The sequence below is a fragment of the Haemorhous mexicanus genome, chromosome 3 (genome assembly GCF_027477595.1).
Source record: "Haemorhous mexicanus isolate bHaeMex1 chromosome 3, bHaeMex1.pri, whole genome shotgun sequence".
NCBI lineage: Eukaryota > Metazoa > Chordata > Aves > Passeriformes > Fringillidae > Haemorhous > Haemorhous mexicanus.
Genome location: NC_082343.1, coordinates 118286615 through 118307467, shown reverse-complemented (window position 1 = coordinate 118307467; position 20853 = coordinate 118286615). Strand labels below are relative to the sequence as shown.

The window sequence follows — 20853 nt, the reverse complement described above, 5'->3', positions numbered from 1 at the left end:
GAAATCCTTTATTTTTTTTCTGGTGCTGTATGTCTGGGGTTTTTACCACTGTGTCTGGATTTTCTCCTGTAACTAAATACTGTTATTTGCAATTTTTGAAATGTTCAGTCTATATGAGAGATCATTTGTTGAGCCCTCTCCTGCCACTGGGCTCTCTCACACACACAGTGATCCCAGTGTGTGCTCACACTGGCAAGCCAGGCCTCTTGCTGAGGGCCAGGAGGACAAACAATGAGCACATCACCACTGTGTGAGGCTTGTTCCCAAGCTTTTGTTGTGTTAGAGTGGAAAATAAGTCTGACAGATAGTGAGGGAAACACACAAATTACTGGGGAATAGAAGTAGTGAAAATGGGTCTTGGTCATTTGTTGGACATTTAAATTATGAACAGTTTGGTTACCTTGAGACATTTTGTTGTCTGATTGTAGCTGTGTTTGCTGATATGAATGATCAGAGCAGGGATGGAAGACAAGATAAATAAATGAGGAATGGATAAAAGCTGATATGTATCTTAAGCAGTCCCACATGCTTAAAATGGGACAGAGAGCCAGTGAGGCTGGTGCTGGTGGCACAGTGCCAAACACCAGCCTTCTTACTGACTGGAGGGTAGATGCAAAGGGCTTTCCTAAACTTTCTTGGCCCTCTCTTACAGTTGGGTTTTGTGGTCAGCTTTATTCATTCTGACTCCACCTCAGATTTTGAGAATGCCTTTGGTTTGGATTTAATGAGCCTGTTCCTGCCTGATCTACTTGGTAGCATCTAATAACCATCTTATTTGTCACTGAAAAAATAAACACTATTTCTTATTCATCAAATAAAGATCCAATGGACAAGTATTTTCATATCTATTACAGAAGTTGTCACAGTGAAATTATTTTTATATTTTATACTTGTTGCAAAAAATCTTTTAAAACAGCCATGATTTTATACATTTACCAACAGCATGTGGCAAGCCAAGCAATGCTCAGTAATACTCACAAAAGAGCTCCAAACTGAACACATCCCTATAACTTTTTTGGCCTCCCATAGTCCTGTCCTCAATTACTTTGCCCCAGCTCACTTTTATCTAGTTTAGGCTTCAGTATGAAGTCAGGTTTGTCCAGTATCTTCAGCTACTGTAAGGCCTGTCCAAATGCCCCATCCCTCCTGCCTGAATAGTGTCTGCTCATGAACTATTTTAGGTGGCAGTGGGGCAGGAAGCTGGGTAGGGTAGAGCTCTTACCTCTCTTTTTCCTTCCTCCTTTGCAGAGTGCTGTGACCTGCTTATTGTGGCCAGCAGAGAATATCATTGTCTTTGGTCTTGCTGAAGGAAAGGTAGAGAAACTTGTTATTTGTGTGACTTTCTTTCCCTTGTGGGGTCTGCCAGGGTCTGCCAGTGGCTGGGCTGAGGGGTAGGAGCCATCACTGGGTGGTGGCACAGTAACAGCAGCAGAGGGTTACACTGTGGACTTGAATTTTCTAGTTCACAGTTAGTCCCTGGAGGTTCTACTGGATCTTTTGCATCTTTCTCCAAACTTTTCTAGAAATGTGGAAATGTGACTCCAGCTTTTCCACTTCTATAACATACTGGGAGTCAGTGAGCTTCCTGTGATTTCTTTCCCTGATGGTGAACAAGGAATGTTACTTACACTGGAGGTGATCCACATTCTACCGATGAAAGCAACACTGATCATTTTCTCTTTCTCAGGTTCGTTTAGCGAATACAAAGAACAACAAGTCTTCCACCATCTATGGGACAGATTCCTATGTGGTCTCACTAACTTCCAAGTGAGTATGTCATTGCTTTGGCCTGCCCTGCTTTGGCTCAGTCTCACACCTGCTGCTGGCTTGGAGTAACAGGGACCAGTGTGGGAGCTTGCCAGTGTTCTTCTGCTGTCACGTTGTTGTCAAGATAATAACATTCTGTGCTATCCAGAAGGAATTCCTTCCTAAAATCTGATACCTGGCTATGCCACACGGGCAGTCTGGTTGTTCTTTAAACACAGTTCAGGATGAAAGTCTCCATGAGCTTACTTATGTTCATTGATGTATTTGAATCTGTGACTTTGTAAGGATTACATTTGTCTGCTTCATCGAAGTAATAACTAACATTAATCATGTTTAAGGGCTAAAAAAGTAACATCATTCTGCCAGATAAAACCTTTGACAAGGCTGTAATCAGGAAAATAACCATAAAGTGCAATTTAAAATTATTTTCATTAATAAGAGGTCATTTCAACTACTTTAGTATTCTTTACAAAAAAATTGAGATGTGTCATGGTCCTAGGAGTTGAATTTTCACTAAATGCTGTCATTCTGGTGACAAGTACATGATTGCTGGATTGCTACAGTGTCCATAGAATTTGTATTCTGTTCTTGAATCTTCTAATCATCATTAAAAAGTATTTCTCTGGGTATATGGTTTTCAGCCTGTTTCTTTTTCTTTGCTCTCTTCTCCCTGCTTGTGTCCAGAAGCACAAGACATCAATGCTATAAAAAATGGACTTAGGCCTGGAGTTTTTGCCCAGGTGTTTTTTTGCCTGCATTGTGTTTCTTTTAGGGATTCCCAGTATCATAATACCCAGCCTCACTTCTGTAGCAGTTCCAGTGCAAGAGCAGTTTGATGCACATTGCTGTAAGCACTTGTGAGCAGAGTCATTATTCCGCTGAAGGTCACTTAGCTTCCGGGTTTTAGTAATACAGAAAGTTTTTTATTGTGATTTTACATGGTGAAGACACTTAACTGGTCACTTTCTTTTCCACTCTGGGTTCTTTTGTCTGCTTTCCTTTTACAGACACTGGCACAAGTACTCATCTGTCTTGTCTTTGAGGAATGTTCCTTTGATGAGGAACATCAACCATGACCCTGGGAATGGCTGCTCTGGGCAGGGATATGAGTATGAAGGTGCAAGTCTTCCTGTAACATTGCATCATCCTGTGTGTGTTTTTCTGCAGTGTGTCGGGGAGAGGAATCCTGTCTGGCCATGCAGATGGAACCATAGTGCGCTTCTTCTTTGATGATGAGGGCTCAGGTGAATCACAGGTACCAAAGATCCTTCTCAGTGAGCAAAATTCCTATTTGCACAGCCTGCTTCCCAGCTCCAGAGCTCTGGAAAGGGATCAGGCTGCGGAGAGAGTGGAAGTCTGGAGAGGAGCTGCAGGCTGTGCTCGCTAGCAAAGGTTTTGGGAAGCATTGATGGAGGCAGAACAGTGATTAGATGTGTTGGAATACACTGAGGGCAGTGGTAAGGGGGGAATTCATGTTTTTGTGTATGAGGCATAAGGGTGTTCAGGTGTTTGGAAAGATCTGATATTCAAGTGTCCAGGAGAATGATGCTTGAAGAGGCAGGGTTCCATGGAGTGGCTGCTATTGTCCCCACACTTAGTCGGGTGTAGTTACCACAGTTAATGTTGAATCTCAGGCTCCAATTTTGTCCTTGGACACCCAGCATTTCTCCAGAGCCTCCTGCTCCTCTGTGCCAGGAGTCTCTCTGTGCTTCAGGCTGTGGCGAAGGGGATGCTGTTCTCAGATCTTTTGTCTCCAGCTGAGGCAGTTTGAGCATGGCTGCTCTCTGCCATGCTATCATGAAGATCCATCTATACTCTGCTGTGTTGGGAGTTCAGTCTCAGTCTGGTTAATGGTATCGGTCTTCTTACTGGCATTAGAATTCTTCTCACACAGTTAATGAATGTAATAGTTGATAAATCTCTCATTTCTGGTTTTTCTTCCTTCAGACTAGGCAGGCAGGCAAAGCTGCCCCCATGAACTGGGCTTTGCAGAAGGTCCCATGCTGGGATAGCTGAGCCCAGAGGCCAGCTGGGAGTTGGGGCCATTCACATGTTCAGGGTGTTCTTGTCTGTTGCAGGGTAAGTTGGCAGTGCATCCCTGTCCTCCTTACGCCCTGGCCTGGGCTTCCAGCAGCATTGTGGCTGCAGGCTGTGACAAGAAGATTGTCGCTTACGGGAAGGAGGGCAGTGTGATTCAAACCTTCGACTACAGCCGGGACTCGTCAGAGAAGGAATTCACCACAGCAGCCACCAGTCCCAGCGGCCAGTCCATTGTCCTTGGCAGCTACGACAGGTACCGGTACCTGACGGAGAATTCTCCTCTTTGTAGTCCTTCCTTTGGCAACCAAACACAGTTTTTAATGTCTCTCGTATCTCCTCTCTCCCAGGTTACGGGTTCTGAACTGGAGCCCCCGACGCAGTGCCTGGGAGGAAGGCAAGCCCAAAGAAATAGCTCACCTGTACACCATCACAGCTTTGGCGTGGAAGAGGGATGGCTCGCGGATCTGTGCGGTTGGTGTCATCAGTCAGGAGGCATGAGCCCTCAGGTGTCCCACCAGGGGGATGTTTGTGCATGGAAGCAACATGGTGTGCTCAGGGGAAGGCTTTGAACATGGTTATCCAGGTCTGGTCACACCTCACCCAGGGGTGCAGGGCAGGCTCTGAGGCCAGGACCTTTTGCTAGGGACCTGCTGCAGTCAGGTGTGCCAGTGTGGAGCTGCAGAACCTTCTGGATGCTGGTGTGATGGCTCACTGGTTGCAGCAGCCCTTCTCTTTTGTCAGAAGCATGATGAGGTCAGCATAGCTTCTCCAGAGCAGTCTCAGGAGCATTCTTTCCTCTGGGCATTCATGAGAAGCTGTATACAAACTGACCTGCTAATCACATTCTGTGTTTCTGTGTTGTGTTTTCAGTTCAGCCTTCTCTTTCTTCAACCTTTAACCATCAAGCTTTAATCTGCCTTTCTCTAAAGTTAGATTATTCTTTAAATCTCTTTAAATTCATCTTTCTGCATATTTTCTGTAGTAAGTTGACTAACTTGAAACACTTACATTATTTATTAATGATGTTATTTATGACTTTTCTTTATTAGTTTTTTTGTGGTTTTGTGTTAAACAATCAAGAATCCTTGAAATATTTTCAGACCAAGAATTATTGAACATGTGAACAAATATTTTCAGAGAAAGGGAAGGGACTAAGGGATAAGAGATCAGTGGAAAGAAGGGGGATGTTATAAAGAAAGAAATGAAGGTGAAAGGATTCTTCTGGAAGGAAGGCTGGGAGGCTGGGAGACGCAGAAGTGGGAAACTGAGAAGAATAATGGCAAAGATGAGGATAAAGGTGGTTTTTAACCCCACCTCCTCCCATCCCAGATTCATGCCAGCATTTGGTAATCTTCATTTTTCTGAGAATGGCTCAATCTTTCTGTTGTCTAAAGAAAGCCAAAATAGGGCTGGTCCTCCTGCATGTGGGTGCTTGAAGCTTGTTCTCCAGAGCAGCTGGGACCAGTGTGTTTGAGCCTGACCTCTGATCCTCTTCAGGTAAGCAGGGTCTGGAATCTCTCTCCTTAACAGAGTTCACTGAGCACATGTGTTTTTGTCCCCAGGGTACACTGTGTGGAGGAGTTGAACAGTTTGACTGCTGCCTTCGCAAAACCATTTACAAAAATAAATTTGAGATGACATATGTGGGACCAAGCCAGGTAAGAGAGTATCTATTGAGGCATGGAATTCCTGATGAAAATGAGATGTTTGCTTGAACCAGGCATGTTTGAACTTCTGTGCCTATGGTTTGTTCATACCAACTTGTTGAGAAAGGCATGAGGGATATGCCTGTGACAGAGGGCTAAGACTGGGTGGGAATCAGATAGCATAAGAGACCATGGAATTCATTTCCTGCCTTGTGAATATTTGTGAGGTACCTCCATGTCAAGTGCAGACTTCTAAAGTGATTTCATTTCAGCCAAATTGACCTTCTTGAGAATGTGGCAGTAAGGGTGAGCTGGCAGCCTGGGCACCCCTGTGCAGTCAGGGGAGAAAGTACAGGACTCTTCAAAGGAGGCTTATCCTTGGGGGCCTGAGTGGGTCTCCAGTTAGGCTAGTAACTTGTAAATGGCAAAAGTAAGAATACCACCTGTCTACTACAGCTGTCATCCTATGCAAAAGGAATGGTAAGGTTTTTAAAAGAAGCAGAGGGAAATGATGGGGATATCTAAATATCCTAGTATCATCTGTTCCTTAATCTTCCATGGGGCAAGAAGTCTGTGCTGTTCCTCTGTGCATGGCCTCATATTGCTTTTCCTCATTTTCACCAGGTCATTGTGAAGAACCTCTCCACAGGAACCCGAGTTGTGTTGAAATCCCAGTATGGTTATGAGATTGATGAGGTGAAGATCTTAGGGAAGGACAGGTACCTGGTGGCCCATACCTCAGACACGTTACTGCTGGGTGATGTCAGCTCCAACAAGCTCAGTGAGGTACTGGAAAATCGGTGGCATTTCTGGAGTGTCACAGGATGTGATTTCTGCATGGGATCAATCCCTCTTTTCAAAGAATCATAGAACAGTTCAGGTTGGAAGGGGCCTTGGGAGGTCTCTTAACAAACTTACTGCCCAAAGGGAAGTCAATATTAAATTCAGATGTTGTTGCTCAGGTCCCACAATTTCTTTAGTCCTCTATTCCAATGCTTTACTGTACTCATGGAGGAAAGCATTTTTCTAAGTCATCTTGGTATTTTGAATGCTGTTTTATGATCATTTTTCATACTTGCACTCTGCATCTGCCAAAAAAAGCCTGGCATCACTGTATTAGAGGTTTCCTAAGCCTTCCCTTCTCCAGGCTGGAGAAGCCAAATTCCTTCAGCCTCTCTTCACAGTGTAAGTGCTTTGTTCCCAACCATCTTGATGGCAGTGTGCTGAACTTGCTCCAGTTTATCAGTCTTTTTTGTACATGGGGGCCCAAATCTGGGTGTTTTACATATATACATTCCACATGTGAACGTACAAATCTTAGTGTGTTTAAAAGAAACAAAAAAAAAAAAAAAATCAGAAAACAATTCATGGCTGCATCCCACAGCTTATGCCAGTGCCATTTCTGGTACCAGACAATTCACACAAAGTTGTCCATCCCCTGAGCCTCACAGTGCACTGAGTGCTGAGACTGCGGAATGTGGGCCACAGGCTTACGTCTAATAAAAGCATTAAATAGGCTTCAAGGACTTATTTGCTTTGTTCACCAAGTTGTCACATACCTTTAATCAGACTGATGGTAGCTAATTAATCTCTCTTGGAGTAGGAGCTCTGACTGGAGGTTTGTGCTGGAGAATGCTGATATTTGGTAATATGACTAAGAATTTGGCCAGAATGGAGCTCCCAGCTTTCTCTACATCTTACTGCACTGAGTTTTTCTTTTGATTGCATAGCTATACTCGCTTCTCAGAAAGAGCAAGAGAGATGTCCATTTGCTCTCTTGCTGTCTCAGTGGAGTTCCTTTGAAGCAGTAAGTTGGAGCTTGCACTCTGTGAGGGAAGAGGACTGCTGTAGCCTTGGCTTTCAGTTTTCTGCTCCTCTGGTCACTTGTCTGTTGTTACCACAGCAGTTATTGTATTATCCAGTGCTCTACACAAATTTCCAATCAGTTGTTCCCCCACTGGCACCGTGCTGATCAGCTATTGCTAGAATGACCCTAAAAAAAGGGGTTTCAGCTACATGTGGTGAGGAGATTCTGCTCCCACAAGTGGTAGCAGTGATTCTGTGGCTATGATTAGCAGAGGCAAAGGAGCTGTTTGGGTGCTTTTTGTACTAAACCTGTTCTGGGGAAGGTGGAGAAGGGCCTGTGAAGGATAGGATAGAGGGAGTACCTTGGTCCCATAAAGGCCTCTTGTTCAGAAAGCAGTAATGTACTATACAAAGAGAGCTGGAGTCTGAAACTGAGTGTAAAGAAGGGAGAGGAACATGTGGAATTTGCAAGCTGGGAATGACTGAAAAACAATGTTAGCAGCTAAAGTGATGGTATGATCCATTGTGCAGTGTAAGTCATGCTGTCTGTTATGGGAGCCAAAAGCTGGACAGGGGACCCCATCATCTGCAGACTGGTGCTGGTGGAACTGTCAGCCTCACCCCGTGCCATTGCTTTGTAGGTGGCCTGGCAAGGATCTGGGGGGAATGAGAAGTTCTTCTTCGACAATGAGAACGTAAGTAGGATGGGACAGAATGCTCCCCCTGAATGGTGTGTAGACTGTGTGTGCATCAGCAAGAAAAGTGTCTGCATTTCTGGAAAACCCTGCTTCTCAGCAGTTTCCTGGGTTTAGCCTCTTCATGCAGGTCCCAATCTGCTTCTTCCCTGTACTTGCCTTTTCCACATGCCAGCTCCAGAATAAACTCAGTGTGTGGACTGACGAGCTATATAAGTCAAAACCCTGAAGGAGAGAGAAGCAATAAAAGATCAGTGGCCAGAGAGGATGTTAGAGATACAGAATACAGCTGTCATGGGGAGAGCTTGACTCCTGCAGGACTGATAAGCCCAGGATTAAAATCTCCAGCCTTGATAAAAAGCTGTCAGTCACAGCAAAAAGACAAGACCAGCTCCTTAGTCATCCCAGAGTATTTAAATTTAGATTTGTGTGCAGCAGAGTTCATTCCTTTACCGTTCACTGGTAGGTGTGTTTCTGTAACTTTACTCTGAAAGTGTATTCCCCTCTCACCGTCAGGTCTGCATGATTTTTAATGCTGGAGAGCTGACACTAGTGGAATATGGAAGCAATGACATTCTGGGGTCTGTCCGCACAGAGTTTGTGAACCCTCATCTGGTCAGGTAATAGTTACATCTGCCTGTGTAACCAGCACAGGCAGTTAGTAGAGATCAGCTGTGTAACACTGGAGGTGTCCCATACTGTAGCATGCAGCCCCCAGACTCTTCTCACAGGGACCACTGGTGGGTTTAGTTGCCACGTTACTGACTGTCAGGTTTTAGAAGCACAAGAGCCTCTTTTCCTCTGATCTTGGTGCAGCCTGCCTTGGCTGTTGCTGAACCTCCTGTGAATGTTCTCAGGCAACTCTGCATCCAGCTGGTGCTGGTACAGCATCTTTAGGGGCTCAGCTGCCAGCAGGACCTCCTCTGTCCCTCCAAAATTCTATATCTCATGTTCTGATTCAGGAGAAGGGATGATCATGGACTGCTCAGAGCAATGTACCCAAGTGTTCTTGGGGACCCCTGAACCAGAGGGGCAGCTTTGGGGGGAAGCCATGGATCAGAGAGCTTTGTTCTCACTTGAGGCAGCTATAGCTACTGGGCAAGTGTCACAGGTCAGAGAACTGCCAGAGGCTCCATGTGCTCAGGGAAACTGCAGGGAAGTCAGGGAGGGACCCTGTGATTCAAATGTGAATGTTTGGAGTAATGAATTTTGGGTAATAGTCATTCACTTCAAATCAGTGTCCGTATCAATGAGAGACAGCAGCGAGGTGTGGATGAGAACAAGAGGCTGGCTTACCTGATAGACATCAAGACTATAGCAACAGGTGAGTGTGACCCTCCTTCCCCTTCACTGTATTTTGTCAGCCTTCCTTATTCCTTTCCAATTTTTGTGCCAGGCAGCACTTCCCTGAAGGTCCTCTGTGCATTCCCTGTACCAAGCAGCAGATTCTTGAAGTTCCTCTTTGCATTCCCTCTGCCTAGCAGCAGTCCACTGGAACCCAGGCTGTCCTGCTTTGGACAGGATGCTGCCTGTCAGGGACACAGCCATGGGAGGCTGGGACTGTGTCCTGGACCCAGACTCTGTGTTGCCTGCACTGCCCATGAGTTGTGCATGCTCACAGACAGTGGGAGAGAGCTGCTGCTGCTGAGAAGGCATCAAAATAAAATGTCACTGCTTTTTGGTGTCCTTGTCACAGTGTCTTTGCTGAGAATCTTGCCCTAAATAGGTCCCAGGTATCTGATTTCCTGGCACAGCTGTGGGTGTTGAGCACTTTGAGGTACATCAGGTACTGATACTGTTTCCTTTCTTTCCTTCCCAAGTGGACCTTGTTGGTGGCTACAACACTGGCACAATCAGTCATGACAGCAAGATCGATTGGCTGGAGCTCAATGAAACAGGCCACAAACTGCTCTTCAGGGACAAGAAGATGAGGGTGAGGCAGGCACCTCAGGCCATGTGGCAGGATGGTGTATGTGGGGAGAGGTAGACAGGTATGCCTGAATGGAGGGAGGCAGGTGAGAAGCACATCTGAAACTCTCCTGATTTTTTGCTTACTGCTCCTTTGGGGAAGATTGACCATGTCCAGATTGCATGAGCTGGCAATGTTGCATTCTTGAGTCATAGCTAATGCTGAGCTTAGTTACTGGACGTCATGCTTCAGCTCATCACAGCTGACAGTGAAAGTCATAGGTTCTTCCTCAGTACTTATGTCAGTGGTATTCACAAGTCCTGTCAGTCAGGTGAAGCCCCAGTGACTGGAGAAAGGAGAACATTGTACCCATCTTTAAAAGGAGTAGGAAGGAGGACCCTGGGAACTACTGACCTGGTAGCCTGACCTCTGGGGCTTGGAAGATCATGGAACAGATCCCCCTAGAAGCAGTGCTAAGGCAGATGGAGAATGGGAAAGGGATAGGGATTCAGGACAAGCAGGGCAGGTCATTCAGGACAGCCAGCATGGCTTCACCAACAGTGAGTCCTGCCTGATCAACCCAGTGGCCTTCTCTGATTCAGAGACCCCATCAGTGAGCAAGGGAAGGGCCATGGATGTCATTTATCTAGATGTCTGTAAAGCCTTTCACAGAGTCTCCCACAACATTCTTCTCTCTAAACTGCAGAGAGCTGGATGTGATGGTGGACTGTCTGCTGGATAAGGAATTGGGTGAACATTTGCGTTCAGAGGGAAGCGGTGACAGCTCAGAGTCCTGGTGGATGTCAGTGACAAGCAGTGCCCCTCAGGGGTCTGCATGGGCCAGTACTATTTTATATCCTCGTTTTGATACAGATGAAGGGGTTGAGTACACCCTCAGCAAGCCTGCAGATGACACCAAGCTGAGGGTGGAATGGCACACCTGAAGCACAGGGCTGTCCAGAGGAACCTGGACCAGCTCCCCTGCTGTGCCCATGGGAATCTCATGAGATGTAACAAGGCCAAGCATAAGTTGTGTCCTGAACCAATCCCACAGTGAGGGCAGCAGGGGAGGGTGGGCTCTGTTCCTCTGCCCTGTTTGGGTGAGACCCCCATCTGCTGCTTCCAGATATAGGGTCCCAGCTCAGGACAGACCTGGAGCTGCTGGAGCAAGTCCAGAGGAGGCTACAGAGGTGGTCAGAGGCCTGGAACACCTCTTCTATGAGGAAAGACTGAAAGAATTGGGATTGTTCATCCTGGAGAAGAGAGGGCTCCAGGGAGAACTTAGAGCCCCTTCCAGTGCCTAAAAGGCCTCCAAAGAAGCTGGAGAGGGGCTTTGTACAAGAGCCTGGAGTGAGAGGATAGGGAGGAATGCCTTCCCACTGCTAGAGGGCAGGGTTAGATGGGATACTGGGGAGAAATTCTCCCCTGTGAGGCGCCTTGGCACAGGTTGTCCAGGGAAGCTGTGGCTGCCTCGTCTCTGGAAGTGTTCAAGGCCAGGCTGGACAGGACTTGGAGCACCCTGGTCTAGTGGAAGGCGTCCCTGACTATGGCAGGGGGTTGGAACAAGATAATTTTTAAGGTTCCTTCCAACCTAAACCATTCTGGGGTTCTATGATTTTTCATGCCATTTTGATACAGACTGAAACAGGGACATTCTTGTTCTCTTTTGGTAGGTATCTCATGAGACTAGCACTGTTCTCTCTTCTTTTTCTCATCTTATCTAGGTGAGGACAAGGAATAGAGACAGTCTGGGACTTTTCAGTCACAAGATATCATATATATAGCAAAGTTATGCCATATGTCAGGTTACACCTTCCAAACTATGGTGTTTGGTTTGGGGCAGTGTGTTCCACAAACAACTGACCTCTCACCCTATTGGTCGTAGTCATTGCAACAGGACTGTGCCTAGGATGGAGAGGTCAGCCCAGAATTGCAGAGGAAGGCCCTTCTTGGTCCCCTGGTTTGTTTCCATGAAGGACTTCAGAGCCCATTTTCCTGTTCCAGCTCTGCAGCTGAGAGGGAACTGAAGTAGCACGAGGCACATTCTGATTTATATATGTCTGTGCCAAGCTCTGAGGGAGGCAAGAGCTTGAAATGCTGCAAGGGTTTGACAAGGTCTTATAGGAGTGTGTAAATAAGTATAAGATTTTAGCCTGTGTGTCTCGGGAAAGGTCCTGATGGGTGATGTCTGTTTCCAAGACGCCTGCTCATCTGCTCCTGTGGTGAGCTAGCAGCCCAGCCAGAAGCCCAGCTGAGCCTGTTCTCCCTTCCCTCTGCAGCTGCAGCTCTATGACATTGAGAGCAGCACCAAGACCAGCATTCTGAACTATTGCTCCTACGTGCAGTGGGTCCCAGGCAGTGATGTGGTGGTTGCTCAGAGCAGGAGCAGCCTCTGCATTTGGTACAACATTGATGCTCCAGAGCGAGTCACCATGTTTCCTCTGAAGGTAAAACTCTGCAGACTTTGATTGCCTCCTGCAGTTTCTTCTTCTTCCTCACGTGTGTGGGAGTAGCAAGGGTGGTATTGCAGAAGGGAGACAGAAGGGAACTGTTAGTTTCTTGTGGACAAAATACAAGCTCATTTGTCAACTTTGTGGCAGATATTTCTGGCAGAAGATGGAGCAAGGAGCTGCTTCATGGCTCAGTGCTCAGTGCAAGCCTGTTCAGAAGAGCCATGACTGGCAGAGCTGTTGCAGTGCTGCCCTCACACCCCTGAAACCCCACACACTTCAGATGAGCAGGGGAGTATTGACAGCTGGTACTCTTTCTAGGGGGATATTATAGGCTTGGAAAGGAGCGATGGAAAGACTGAAGTGATAGTATCTGAAGGGGTGAACACTGTGCCCTACACCCTGGATGAAGGCCTCATAGAGTTTGGAACTGCCATTGATGATGGGGATTATCACAGGTAAGTGCTGGATGTGCCAGTGGGGATGGCAGGTAGCTCATGTCATGTGCAGACACCTGGGAATCAGTGACCCATGAACAGCAGCAGCACAGCTTTTCAGAGTTGAACTTGAGACTCTCAGCATGATGTTGGGTGCCAGGTCTGGCTATAATGAACATCAGAGTCCTTCAGGAGAGATTTTTCAGCTTTTGCCTCCTTGCAGCTTTGTGGTTTCTACCTCAGGGAGAGACTGGCCAGTCTGGTCCCACAGACACCAACAGGGCTTTGCTGAAGGTAGCTGTCAATTAATTTCAGTGAATAAGAGTCTCCAGAGCAGCCAGATGTGAAGTGGTGCTTGGGTGCTTTTACTGCTGCCCTTCCAGGGATGGTAGCAGTATCATGGAAACATCTAGGAGCTGTGCAGAGTGAAAATTGACTGCCTGAAGGAAGTGCTCATGGCAGCTGCCTGGGGACACTCTTAGAGGGCTTTTAAAAGTGACCAAGGGGAAAAAACTTCACGTGTTCATAGCACTGTTGTGTCTTCAGAGACTTTCTCAGTAGGGACTTGTGTCAGACAGAACATTTTAGATTTGTCCCACACTGCTACAGCCTTCTGCCTCTAAGTACCTTAGCCCAGGTAGGAGTAACCTAGATGTCTGAATTTCCCCCTGCTCTGTCAGGCTCTGTGTTACACTGTCCTCCTCAGAGCTGGACACACCCAGCTGGCTTTGGTTTAGTGCCACTCTGGTTAGGAAGCTCCTGTCTCAGTCTGGGATTTTCTTCAGAGAGCTCTTCTGTCACTGAAAGTCTGCAAATCTCTGTCTCAAGGGCTGCTGCATTTTTGGAGACGCTGGAAATGTCCACAGAGACTGAAGCCATGTGGAAGACCCTGAGCAGACTGGCTTTGGAAGCAAGACAGCTGCACATTGCAGAGAGGTACATCACACCTTCATGGCTTTGACATGCTCTTTGCTGAATCCCAGAAACCAGGGTCCAGCTGAAGATGTGGCTCTGTGTATGGTCTGGAGTATTCCCTGCATTGGAGACTTACCTGTTCTCTGTGCCAGGCCATGGCTTTGCCTTTTCATCCCAGCTGGTAATGCCAGAACCAGGGCTGGGAACACCTCTGTCTGTAGCATAAATTTTTGTTGATGTTAGCCCAAAGCTGTGTATAGCAAGGACTCAGAGAGCTAACAGGCATCAACAAGCTTGAGGCATTGCTGAAGCCTGGGGAGGTGAAACATGAGCCTTGGTCTTGTTCCTGGATGCTCCCATGGAGCAGGGCCAGAGGGCACATCTGAACATAGCTCTTGGCAAAATCCTTCTCTTGAAGGAGGGCCACCCCACATCTCCCATTGCTGAGCTGAGTCTGCTGCCTGGTTTCTGATTTTCTTATCTTGGACCAAAAGTGGGCAGCAAAACCTGGGTATTGGCTAACTGCTTTGCATTTTCCAGGTGCTTTGCAGCTCTGGGAAACATGGCAAAGGCTCGATTTCTGCATGAAACCAATGTCATTGCTGACCAGGCAGCCCAGGAGCATGTAAGTGAAACTTTTCCTGCTCTGCAGAGCAGCAGTTTCCCTGTAGACACTTGCATGCACGTTATCTTCTATGTCCTTGCTCACCAGTGTCATGCTCCAGAGCAGTATCTCTTCGTGTAAAAACTGCTGACATTGTCTTCTGTCCACAGCTGCCAGGTCCCTCTCAAGGCTGGCCTTTTATACTGTCCTGGCTTGTCACTGCTGTGACTCTCAATTGCCTTTTGTTTCTGTAGTGACCCAGCCTGCACCTGCAGTGCCCTCCATGTTCCATTCTAGAGCCTGTTCTTTCCCTCAGCAAACTGAGCTTGCTGCTGTTGTCTGCAGGGTGGGGATGGCACAGACCATTACCTGGTGCGGGCCCGCTTGGCCATGCTGGACAAGAACTACAAGCTGGCTGAGATGATTTTTCTGGAACAAGTGAGTAAAGGAACAAGGAGAGGAAAAGGTTCTGTTTAATTCTGGGTGGGGAGGTGTGTGCCCTCTGCTGTAAGGGGAAAGGAAGATGTTGCTTGTTCCTAGCAGAAGAACTTTCTCCATGAAGTAGAAAAGGTATTCCTTGTTCTGAGGTGTGGAATTACCCTGAGGTGTAGGAAGAGTGTGAGGGAGGATGTATATCCAAGTAATGGAGACAGTATACTTTTCCAAGTGTTTTCTGCTCATCTAACCCTGCCTGCTGTGAAAGCTCCTTGGCAGTGTGTCTGCTCGGGTTAACACTTTGCTTTCCAACACAGAATGCCCCAGAAGAGGCCATGGACATGTACCAGGAGCTGCACATGTGGGATGAATGCATTGTGGTGGCCAAGGCCAAGGTACAGAGTACTGCTGCACTGGCCTATAGGCTGGTCTTGCTTGGTACATCTTCTGGTTGGGAGTCCATTCAGGGTCTGTTCTTTTCACCTGCCCTACCTTGCTTCTGCTTAGAAGGGCTCCAAGTAGAAGGTTGCACTGGTGTCAGTACAGACCTGGATGGACAGGGAGAAAAGCTACTGAAATTGGTTTAGGAGTATCTGTTCCTTCAAAAAAGAGTGGGTAGTGCCATGGAACACAGGGCTGGCGTTGTAGTTTCTGATAACCGGGCAACAAGAGGCCTGGTGCTATGACCAGAGCCTGCAGGAGGAGCTGGACAGTATCTCATCCTCCCCAGGACTCCCAGCTCTGCCTTTCTCCACAGGGACACCCCATGCTGGAGAAGTTGCGTCGGGGCTACTACCAGTGGCTGCTGGATACCCAGCAGGAGGAGAAGGCTGGGGAGGTCCAGGAGGGCCAGGGTGACTACCTGGCAGCCATCAGCTTGTACCTGCGGGCAGGGCTGCCAGCCAAAGCAGCACGGCTGGCCATGAGCAGGGACGAGCTGCTCACCAACGTGGATGTCATCGACAGGATCTCCACGGCGCTGATCAGGGGGGAGCTCTATGAACAGGTGAATGCCCTTCCCACTGGGCTTTCAGCTTAGGGGCATCAGGGCCCCTACCCCATCCTCTGCACCCCTGAGACACAGGGGGACTGAGCTGGAAGGTAGCAGAGGTAATTCTGGGTTGATGAGGTTGCAGTTAACGTTTATGAGGAAATCATCGCTGTACCCATTGTACATGGGTGAGGTCTAGAATTACTCTTATTAATCAGGAAAAAGATCACATCTGATTGGTGACATGTCTCCAGAATATAGTGTCGATAATAGTTAAGGAGTGGAGGAAGATGGGAATCAACAGGAACAGAATTGTGAATCTAACTGAAAATTTGATATCCCTGTGGAAATGTCAGTGCTTCCTCATATCAGAATAAAATATGGTGTGAGGATGGTCTAAATGGAAAAGTTAAGGAAGCAAAACAAAGGAGTTGAAGACTGTCTGTAAAGCCATGAATATCATAAAGAAGGGATGTGATTATTCTCTGTGTCTATTATTCTCTAATAACACCAAAAATAGATAACTTATTGTGAGGTGGCAGTTTTAAAACCAAAGGGGTTTTTTTCCCCATAGCACATCATGTTAATGTAAAAAAGCAGTGCTGACTCTGCCCACTGCTCAGTATCCTGGCCAACAGTGGCCTCTGGCAGGTGCTTAAGAAATAAGCACCTGCCAGAGGCACTTATTTTAAAAAAGCATAAAAAATAAAGAACAGGGCAGGCAAATACAGGGTGGCACTTTCTCTAGTGTGTTTTCATGGTGTTCAGCAGTTTGCAGCCTGTAATGTACCTGAACAGCTCTACTTCTGTGTTTGAGGGCTCTTGATAGATTTTACTTCTATGAGCTTGTCAAATTATTCCTTGAACCATGAGTAGATTTTAAGTTACAGTTTTGGCTATGTTCAGTTAGATGTTCTGTGAAAAAAAAACTGCTTCTTGTTAGCTTGCTTTATGTCTCCTTTATAAATTACATGTCTTTAATCTCAATTTCTCTTCATCATTTTCTGGCCATTTCAACACAAGACAACTTTGTACTTTTTCAAACCTGTCATCTTTTCTTAAGCTTTCAATTGAAAGAATAACTGGAGCTCCCAGTACTGGATGTTGTTACCAAAAGTATAAATAGTCCAAAAATTATTAGACAAATCACAGAGGTAGAGTCTGTCAAAAGCCATTAAATATGATGACATGAGGGCATCACAACAAACTCAGGCAGCTTCTACTGTGCAGGTTGTCAGAGATGGACAAAGAGAGGAAAGGCTCTGTTGCTCTGTTTTTACTGTTCTTTAGATGTGTGGTCTTGCCACCATTCAAATACTGAAGGGGATGAGCCTTTGGCCTTCCAGGATGGCTGTGCTGGGCTCAGTCAGCAGGAAGGACAATGGTCTTGGCTCATGCTGTCTTTCCTAGTAGCTGGTCAATCCCCATACACTTGGTTGGTGGGAAGGCAGAGCTGGTGGAGGAGTGTGCATGGAGCTGGTAGGGTGGGATGATGTGGGGGGGGGTGGCTCTGGAAACTGACAGCTTGTGTCTGTCATAGGCTGGAGACCTGTTTGAGAAGGTTGGGAATGCTCGAAAGGCTCTGGAGTGCTATGGCAAGGGCAGTGCCTTCCTGAAAGGTACTGTGCTCAATGTGTTCCTCCCACTCATCTCCAGCAGGAGCCTGGCTACTCTGGCCCAAAAATGAAATATTGCCCTGGAGCCTGGAGATGCCTGGATGCTCTGCAGCTCCCACCTATCATATCACTCAGTGTATTTTCACATAGTTGCACTTGCACATGCAGTCCCAGGAGAGTGTCTTGTTCCCAAGCCCTTGACCCAAGCCATGCTGACTGCAATAGCATGGCTTTGACCCAGCTCTCCACAGGGTCTAGGTTGCTGGGTAGCCCATGGGAGCTGGAGTGGCTTAGGCAGTCACCATTGCCCTCCTCCTGTGCCAGATCCAAGGCCCGTGTTTGCCCCACAGCTCTGTTTCCCTGCTGGCCTCAGCATTACAGCTCTTGTGTCCCTTACAGCTGTGGAGCTGGCTCGCCTGGCATTTCCTGCAGAAGTTGTGAAGCTGGAGGAGGCCTGGGGAGACCATCTGGTGCAGCAGAAACAGCTGGATGCTGCTATTAACCACTACATCGAAGCCAGGTGGGAGCAGGGCAAGGCTGTATAAGCAGCAGGGTACTGGCAGGGCATGAAGTTGATACCTTTGCCTCTGTCAGCTGGGGGTTTGCCTGAGTGAGCCCCCACTACCCCCCTTAGGAGTGCCCCACTTGCTTGTGTGCATCAGCTATTGATGCCTTCCCACATCTCTCCCAAGGTCTTACAGGGCTGATTGCTCTTCCCTGCTGTCCCAGTCCTTTCATCCCCCTTAGTACTGCCAGTTACTCAGCTGCATTATGCTGCTCTAACTCAGGAAGCTGAATCAGGCAGCAGAGCACTCTAGTCTCTCCTGGCTAGTGTAGCTAGAGGAGATGCCTGCTGCCTGGCTCTAAAGGCTGATGGGTTTGGTGCCAGGTGCTCAATTAAGGCCCTTGAAGCAGCTCTGGGAGCCCGGCAGTGGAAGAAGGCCATCTACATTTTGGACTTGCAGGACAAACAGACAGCAGCCAAATATTACCTCAAGATTGCCCAGCATTATGCAGCTCTGCAGGAGTATCAGGTGAGGCTACAGGCACAGTCACCACTGCTCAGTGTGTCCCTTGGCTGTATTGAGTGTGGTCCTTTCCTGGCAGGTTGCAGAGGAGCTGTACATCAAAGGAGGCCAGACCAAGGATGCCATCGACATGTACACACAGGCCGGGCTCTGGGAACAGGCTCACAAGGTAGAGTCAGAAGCCAAAGCTTCTGTGAACCTCACCCCTCTTGGTGAGATGTCTTCCATCAGCAGGTGGTAGTGCCTTGTGCACCTGATCTACCAGGACTCTTCCCAGATACGTGTGCAGGGACATCCTGGTCTTCTCTCTCTTACAGCCCCATGTGGGTGCACCTCTGGCACAAGTGGCCCTCTCCAAGAGCTGGTCCTGTGTGCTTTGTGACAGTGACAAATGACTGCCCATTCTTTGCAGAGTGTACAGCACAGATATATGTTTGTCAGATGGGAAGGAAATATGTTTTCCCTTCTCCTTCAGTGCCATGTGTCAGGAAATTGCTGCTGATTTCTCCCGTGTGCGTTCCTTTTGGCAGCTGGCCCTCAAGTGTATGAGCCAGGAGGAGGTGACAGTGCTGTACATAGCCCAGGCCCAGGAGATGGAGAGACAGGGCAAGTACAAGGAAGCAGAGAGGTGAGTTTCCTCCAGTCCTAGTGTCAGCCCAAGACTGAGCCCTGAAAAATTAGCTGTAGTGAGGAGAAGCCCTTTCCTGGGTTAGAGTGAGAATTTGGGACTGGGGTTTGGAATGATCAGAGGAACTTTCTCCACACACGGAGAACAGAGGCTGGTATTTCAGGATGTGGAAAGGTTTCAGGGGCTGGTCTTGTCCTTGGCTGAGCTGTTTGGATGTGCTTGTGCTGCCAGGCTGTACATCACTGTGAATGAACCCGATCTGGCCATCACCATGTACAAGAAGTGTAAGATGTATGATGAGATGGTTTGCCTAGTGGCCAAGTACCACAAGGACTTACTTGGAGATACTCACCTGCACCTGGGCAAGGTGAGTGCATCTCATGGCAGGGGATCAGCTAAACCAAGGAGGGGCAAGATTGTTGTTATGGACGAGGTTTTGAGATCACTTAAAAAAATCAGTGGCAAGGGTATGAGGAAAAGTCAGTTTTAATATTAAGTACCAAAGCAAACCAAGTTTGTTGTCAAGATTCACTGTACTACTTACAGGACAGCTAAGGCACAACAAGGAGAAACTAGGAACAACAAAACCAAACAAAGTCCAGGCAATCAAAGAAGAAATTAAGTAACTATCTATGGGGGTGGGTGGGTGTGTGTGACAAAAGACAGCGTGGGGAAGGATAAAAAAGAACACAGCCTAAAAGCTCAACAGCACTCAAACATAAGAGTACTTTAATTTAACTTACACCTTGAGACTAACATAGGAAAACATTTAACTTACATCTAACTTAATTTATAGCTTAACCTTAGCAATCTAACAGAGGAATAACACTTAACAGCATTTAGCCTAACTTATAATTTGAAGTTATATGTAGCAACTCAGCAGAAGAGTAACACTTAGCAACACTTAGCTTACGACTTAGTTCAACAGCTTAGCAAAAGAACAACACTTAGCAGCATTCAAGTAAGTTTATAACTAATAACTTAACCTTACAGGCCTAACTTACTTAGATATCCAAGATACTGAAACATTTAAGAAAGCTGCATTTCTCCCAGATTTGCTATAGCATACGTGCATCTTTGTGCACCCAGACAGAAACAGTCAGTGCCTACAAGGTACCTGTGAAAATTCCCCCAGAGGTCAGTGAAATCCTCACTTTGGAGGCCTTTGCATCTCCCAGTGGGTGAAGGATCAGGCCTCAAAGAGTGAGCTATTGGCCCAGGACATGTGTTTTGGCAATCCTCCAACAGCAAACCTGAGGGTTTGCTGGCTCTGAGAGGGTCCCCCCCAGAGGGAGGTTGCTGGTCACAGCCCACTGCAGTGCCAGAACAGCTCAAAAGGGTCTCATTTTGGACTGCTGTTTATAGGATTACAGGGGCTTCAGTCAAAACAGTGTTTCATCCTGGCCAGAGTTTGGGTTGGCATTTTCTTTGAAAGTGTGAGAACAGGAGTGTTATGCTATGCAGGCAAAAGGAATATTTTCCAAGGCTGGTCATGAGGAAGACAGAAGCTCATTAAACAACAGCAGTTCCTTGGAGCAAGACAGTGTTTCTGATAAGCTGGAAGAGCTGAGCCCAGGTGGTGTTTTCAAGGCCAAGGGCTAACCAGCATTTCTCAGCACACACTGCAGCCTGTAAAGGAGAAGGGGGGAATGCACAAGTGTCCACTCAAGTGTCACTGCCTCATTGCCTCTGACTGCAGGAGCTGGAGGCAGAGGGGCGCTTGCAGGAGGCTGAGTACCATTACCTGGAAGCCAAAGACTGGAAGACCACAGTGAACATGTACAGAATGAATGACATGTGGGAAGAGGCATACAGGGTAATATTCACTCACAGCTCCCCACCTGTGCAGGGGTCAGCTTCTGGCTGTGGGATCCTGGTGGAAACTG

At 47.3% G+C, this 20853-nt stretch overlaps 1 protein-coding gene across 1 annotated transcript in view; it reads left to right on the top strand.

Moving 5' to 3' along the window:
* Nucleotides 1-20853, top strand: part of IFT172 (intraflagellar transport 172) — a 38209-nt gene that overhangs the window by 2485 nt on the left and 14871 nt on the right. The window contains exons 5-29 of the mRNA XM_059843257.1: nucleotides 1249-1314; nucleotides 1688-1767; nucleotides 2935-3022; nucleotides 3846-4060; nucleotides 4155-4278; nucleotides 5370-5465; nucleotides 6078-6239; nucleotides 7901-7954; nucleotides 8471-8574; nucleotides 9193-9278; nucleotides 9775-9887; nucleotides 12143-12310; nucleotides 12635-12771; nucleotides 13579-13686; nucleotides 14206-14290; nucleotides 14615-14707; nucleotides 15022-15099; nucleotides 15462-15710; nucleotides 17236-17314; nucleotides 17711-17831; nucleotides 18201-18345; nucleotides 18419-18508; nucleotides 18870-18967; nucleotides 19199-19334; nucleotides 20667-20783. Coding sequence (XP_059699240.1) covers nucleotides 1249-1314; nucleotides 1688-1767; nucleotides 2935-3022; nucleotides 3846-4060; nucleotides 4155-4278; nucleotides 5370-5465; nucleotides 6078-6239; nucleotides 7901-7954; nucleotides 8471-8574; nucleotides 9193-9278; nucleotides 9775-9887; nucleotides 12143-12310; nucleotides 12635-12771; nucleotides 13579-13686; nucleotides 14206-14290; nucleotides 14615-14707; nucleotides 15022-15099; nucleotides 15462-15710; nucleotides 17236-17314; nucleotides 17711-17831; nucleotides 18201-18345; nucleotides 18419-18508; nucleotides 18870-18967; nucleotides 19199-19334; nucleotides 20667-20783 — 2892 coding nt within the window. The remainder of the gene's footprint in view (nucleotides 1-1248; nucleotides 1315-1687; nucleotides 1768-2934; nucleotides 3023-3845; nucleotides 4061-4154; nucleotides 4279-5369; nucleotides 5466-6077; nucleotides 6240-7900; nucleotides 7955-8470; nucleotides 8575-9192; nucleotides 9279-9774; nucleotides 9888-12142; nucleotides 12311-12634; nucleotides 12772-13578; nucleotides 13687-14205; nucleotides 14291-14614; nucleotides 14708-15021; nucleotides 15100-15461; nucleotides 15711-17235; nucleotides 17315-17710; nucleotides 17832-18200; nucleotides 18346-18418; nucleotides 18509-18869; nucleotides 18968-19198; nucleotides 19335-20666; nucleotides 20784-20853) is intronic.